The sequence below is a fragment of the Convolutriloba macropyga genome, chromosome 12 (assembly GCF_964194025.1).
Source record: "Convolutriloba macropyga chromosome 12, txConMacr16.3, whole genome shotgun sequence".
Classification (NCBI taxonomy): Eukaryota; Metazoa; Xenacoelomorpha; order Acoela; family Convolutidae; genus Convolutriloba; species Convolutriloba macropyga.
In genome coordinates this window covers 55,190,527-55,196,526 of record NC_134479.1, presented here as the reverse complement: position 1 = coordinate 55,196,526, position 6,000 = coordinate 55,190,527, and the positions used below count along the sequence as shown (strand labels likewise).

At 37.5% G+C, this 6,000-nt stretch overlaps 1 protein-coding gene across 1 annotated transcript in view; it reads right to left on the bottom strand.

Moving 5' to 3' along the window:
- Positions 1 to 6,000, bottom strand: part of LOC142350549 (uncharacterized) — a 95,418-nt gene that overhangs the window by 417 nt on the left and 89,001 nt on the right. Inside the window, exon 10 of the mRNA XM_075402398.1 lies at positions 7 to 107. Coding sequence (XP_075258513.1) covers positions 7 to 107 — 101 coding nt within the window. The remainder of the gene's footprint in view (positions 1 to 6; positions 108 to 6,000) is intronic.

The window sequence follows — 6,000 nt, the reverse complement described above, 5'->3', positions numbered from 1 at the left end:
AAATACAGCGAGAGGGGAGGGGAGAGATTTGCAAGAGATTCACAGTGAACCGTCAGAACGTCGAATCTCAGTCCATAATCGAGGGAAAAGACAAATTCCACCGACAGCTGAAACACGAGAAAGTTTGAAAAGCACACCTGCGATTAAGATGATTGAAGTGGAGGTATTGGGGGGGGGGGGGGGTGAGGGTTTCGTCCCTTCTTCATTTATTTTTCTTTCCAAATTGATCATTTAGGCAAGAAAAAAAAAGCAAACAAAATCCGTACTGCATCATGTTTATATCAATCGACATTTTGATAAATATTGGGATAAGTTCAAATTTTCGAAGATTCTTTCAATATTTGACTTCCAGAACTGTCAATTTCTTCATGGTAATCTGAATTTTCTCTGACTTTGCAGAGGTCTTTAATCTCTTTTTATCTTTTTTAAGTAATTTTCCTGTTCACAGAAATTGCTTGCGAGATTTTTGGGAATTCAAATTTTTGCGAAGTGCGTTCCGCGAGTCATCAAATTTGAATTGTTTCAGAGCTATTAATGGTCTTTTAATTTTTACTATCCAAGATCCAAGTTACGAATGATCTTGCATGAGCGCGATCGATTAGTATATTAGTAGGCTGAGCGAAACTTACGTTACTCTCTTTTTTTCCGCGCTCTCCGCATAAAATATGTTCTGTTTTACGTAGAGAGTGCAAATAACATAATTTACGTGGAGCCTATTGATATACCAAATTGATTGCGCTCATTTAGGCTGAATATTTTCATGTTTCAAAAACGTATCGGTGACCGGTCTGAGTCAAATTTTGGCTCAGACATTCAACTTGCCAAAAAAGACCAAGTTATAATTCCCGGACATATGCTATGGTTTTTGCCTTGTTGCTTCTTGGATAGTAGTGATGTGTCTTTCTGGGCAAACTACGGGGGGGACATAAGTGTCTTCCCGTGAACACTACGGGGGGGACACAAGTGTCTTCCTGGGCAAACTACAGGGTGGGACACATTGAAATTCTTTCTCCTTATTTCCCCTGCCATGCATGAAACTAATCTTAGGAAACCATTTTCCCTCCACTTGCGTGACTGGTTTGCCGCTTTGGGCTTGAAGCCATTTTAACTACCACCGCTTTGAAAGTTAATTCGTCATATGTCTGCGCCAGGGTACTTTAATCTTGTTTTGGTCTGGGCAAACTACGGGGGGGGGACATAAGTGTCTTCCCGTGAACACTACAGGGGGGGGGGGACACAAGTGTCTTCCCGGTCAAACTACAGGGGGGACACAAGTGTCTTCCTGGGCAAACTACAGGGTGGGACACAAGTCTCTTCCCGGTCAAACTACAGGGGGGACACTTAGATTTTTTCTTTGTTTTTCTCTGAGTCTTATGGAGGGGAGGGGGGACACTTGAATTTTTAAAAAAAATCAGTTTAAGGAAACTAACCAGGAAGAACTTTAAAAACCTTGGGGGAAAAGGAGCTGTCATGTAGACACAAACAAAAAAAAGTAACTATCATACCCTGCAAAAGTCGCCTAATTTTCATTTGTCTATAATTCTTGCTCAAAAACAGCATGACAACTATCGCTACGGTAGATTTAAAAACCATTCATGAAATCTATAATTTAATAAAAACAGACTATCCAGAGCATAATGAAAGATTTCTTTACTTTTTGGCAACCTGCTTGCACTTGGACCCTGATGTTAACCTCGAAATTGCACTAAAACTGAGGCCTTATGGTGGGATCATTGGAATAGATAACTCTTTATTGGATACTTATTTGAAATCATTTAAAGTGCTTCGCTTACATGCAATTCTTCATGATGCCTCTGGATTTATTGCAGAGTATAGCCAAAAGGGTCCAGGATACTCTTACGTTTTGCCTTGTCCAATCACAAACGCTTACGTTGGTCACCTGACAGGTTTATTCTTCTGCATGTTCGTGAAAACTTTTAAACGTAACTTATTCAGTTTGCTGGAATGTTGAGTCCGGAGATTGTTGTTATAGATTTTGAAGGTTTTCGACACAAAAAGAGTGGATTCATTATAAAAGAATTATCTATTTGTTCAAACAACTACTCAGACACGGTTCTTTTTCTTCCTCCAATTTCCTTCAACTCGCTGTCCTCAAGTGAGAGGAAATCGCATCAGCGGGTATCGAAGCATTTGCATGGTATTTCGTGGGACAGCGGCAGCTACCCTTACTGGTTTCTATCACAAATATTTATAGCAATCAAGATCCGTTTTCCTACTGCTAAATTCTACGCAAAGGGGAAGGAGAAGACGGAGACATTGCAAAAACTCCTTCAAAAAGACGTCACAAATTTAGAAACATTGCTATGTCCAAAAATTGAAGAAATCTTCACTCCAGTAGAGCACTTGACTTGTTCACTTCATTCATCTATACTACCATTCAAACAAAAGAAAAAGCATTGCGCAAAGAGAAAGGCACAGGTGTACTTTTATTGGATAACACTACCAACCAATGAGTCGTCGTGTGGAGAAAGCAACTCCTTCAGTTCTTCAAGTGAATTTATCTCCAAATTTGACAGTATGCAGTTGCATTGCGAGTGATAACCAGTTGATAGTGACTTTTCTGAAAGAAGAAAAAATTGATTCTCGTGGACAAACTATACTGAGGAAGCAGCAAATGCTTTGTAATACTACTGAAATTGAAACACTAAAGAAATATCTTTCACTGCTGGAGTACTTTCAAATGTATCATGTCTTTACAAGAGAAAATGAAAAAACTGAAACTAACCCCTTTACCTACGCCCAAGTATCCAGTGCCAGTACCAGTACCCCTGGACGATGAGAGTCTCCCCGATGAAATCAAAGAGGTAGTCAGAGAAGGAAAGGTGGAGTCAATTGTCTACTATGGCAAAGACTAAGGATTCCAAGCGAACTATAAAGTAAAATATAAGAAGGAAGACAAAAACTCTGAATTTATTACATACAAATTTTTTATGGTTGATGAACTAACTAAATAATAAACTAACAGAATTTTTGAATTAAATTCATTTTTGAAAATCATTTGCTTTCAAAATGAGTCAATCAGGAGATCAATTAGATTGCTCTGGCAGTGGAGGAGCAGGAATCACTGACTTGGTTTTTGATGATCAAAACCAACAGAGAGACGGTCTTGGAGGTTTTGCAATTCTAGATTACCGCGCTCTGAGGTAGTTTATTTTAAACAAGTTTCGATAATAGTTTTTCTTATTGTAGTTTCACTGACCAAATTAGTTTTCTTCCACCTCGATTGTGAAGAATCAACATTTTGGTTTTCATTGCTATCGTGCACAGTTGGATACGCACTTCCAAATCCTAAGTTGTGAATAAAATAATCTCAACGAGTGATCGTCTCTTCATGGCAGTCTGTGGTCCTTCAGGTTGTGGAAAGACCGAAATTATTTTTCAAATGGTTCTTAAGAATACGTTTTTCCCTAATTTCAAGTCAATATACTATTTCTATCAACATGATCAACCAAAATTTCAAACGATGGAGCGTAACTTGAACATTTATTTTACCAAATTCTCGGGATTTGAATTCATTTCACAGTTGGAAAACTGTTTGCTCGTCTTTGACGATTCTTGCGAGGAAATTTTCAATGACAAGGAGTTTTCAAAACTTGCAACAGCTGGACGCCACAAAAAAATCAGTGTTATCTATGTTAAGCATAATTTGTTTCAACAGAGTAAATGGTCTCGAACAATTGATCTCAACACAACACACATCAATTTGTTCAAATCTCCCAGAGATATACAGCAGATAAGTTATATTGGAAAACAACTCAATAACACAAACTTTTTAAAAGACAGCTGTGATCTTGCAACAAAACAACCATTCGGACACATTTTGATTGATTTAGACCCAAAAACAACCGACTCACTACGTTATTGTTCAAATATTGTACCACCGGGGCCAACAATTTTCTATCTGCCATCTTCCAAAGCTGTAATTACCCACCTCACAAATGAGAGAGAAAGAGATATGTATGCTCAGGCGAATGCTCGAAATGCCGGAAAGCATGCTAAAAAAATTCATCAAAAAATCATCAAATAAATTTATAAAATTTCTCTGTGAATGCTTTCTCAATGTTATAAATGGAAACGTGCCCACAGATAAAAGTTTATTTGAAAACTACGAAACATCATTCCGACATTTTTTTTCCAAAGAGACAAGTTTGAGGAAAAAGCGTCAGCTATTGGTAAAAAATTTACATCTACTTCGAAGCATAAGTCTCTCGTGTTACCTTTACTTGAAGAAGTAGCAATGCATGCGGAAGAGTTTGTCTTGATACCGAAAAGAATGTTTGTGTCGAAACAACCGACTAGGACAGAAATTTTAGATAATCCTATTTATAAACAGAAAGCTGCTCAATTGTCACTCCTCCAACGAAACAACCCAACCGATTTTGAAAGCAAAGAGGCGATTGAACAGGAAACTAATAAAACTAATATCGTGAACAAGCGCTAAAGAAGAAGAACAAGTAGTGTTGATTTAAAAAGTGAATTGGATGATGGAAGTGAAAGTGTACATTCTTTCTTTAGTGATGATGGCGAAATTGAGCCCTCATTGAAAAAAAGACAATCAGACTTTGACTCTATAATGTCAGAAGTAGAATTAATGGAAGAAAACAAAATCCAAAGAGCGGAAATCATCCTAAACAAGATATTAAGTTCAGAAACAGTTTCCATTGAGGACCCGAGTGGTTTCCTTCATATTGAGGACAAACCTATGAGAGTTAAAGTGTCAACTTTTTTGTACAATTTGCAACAGCCGACAACGAAAATTGACCTAGCCGTGTACGCAAATATTTTGCACGAACTCAAGATATCCCCGCACTTGGTATCTAACACTCATGCTAAAAAAGTTCTCAAAGAAGTTTACAGCGATGAGGAGAAAGAAGAGGAAACCAAGCAAATTCAAGGAGAATCAGAAAAACAACAAAGAAGCGAACAGAGCAGTGGAAGTCAAAGTAAAGCCTCCGGATCAAAAACTGCAGAACCAAAAAATCAAACAAACAAGAAGACAGAGCAGGAGACGAAAGGAAAAAAATGGTCTAACTATTAAAGATTTGAAACTACTGGATAGACTTTATTCTAAAGGTCCAGCATCATTCGGAAGTTCAAAGCGATTAAAAGATTTCAGCAAACTGCCAATGACTAAAGTCAAAATGTATTTGGAAACAAAACCATCCTTCACAAAATATCGTGCACAGCGGTTGAATTTTCCGCGATTAAAAGTAATCGTCAACGATCTGAATGAAATCTGGTCTTTAGATTTAGCTCATGTTGATAAACTTGCAAAATACAATCGTGATGTTAAATATTTGCTCGTAGCAGTTGACTGCCTCTCGAGGTATCTACGTGTTGAACCGTTGAAAACAAAAAATGCAACAGAAACCGCAAAGGCCTTCCGAAACATGATCAAACACAAGCAACCACAAAAATTTGGGTGGATGATAGTACTGAGTTTTTGGGAGCTTTCAAAACACTCTGCAACAAACGAGGAATTCATTTGTATAGTACTTTCAGCGAAAAGAAGTCTGCGTTTGCAGAAAGAAATATCAGGTCACTTAAAAATATTATTTACCGTTATTTGGAGGAAAAATGGACGTATTCTTATATTAACAATTTGGATCAATTCGTAAAAACTATCAACTCCCGTGTTAATCGTGTCACCAAACTTGCTCCTAACAAAGTTACCAAAAAAGATGTACCAAGACTTGTATCATTAACAGTGGAGACACGTCGCAGTCAAAAACCAAAACTTTACGTGGGTGACTTTGTTCGAATCGTTAAAAAGGAAAAAACTTTCCAAAAAGGATACAAGCAATCTTTCACTGACGAAGTTTTTGAAATTGCCGGTATTCCGACGCTTAATCCACCTACATATTCTCTTATTGATTCTAATAAAGAAATTATCCAGGGCAAATTTTACCAGCCAGAATTACAACTAGTACGAGAATCTCCATATCAAAATGAGTAGTAACCGTTTTGAGGATGAGTTCA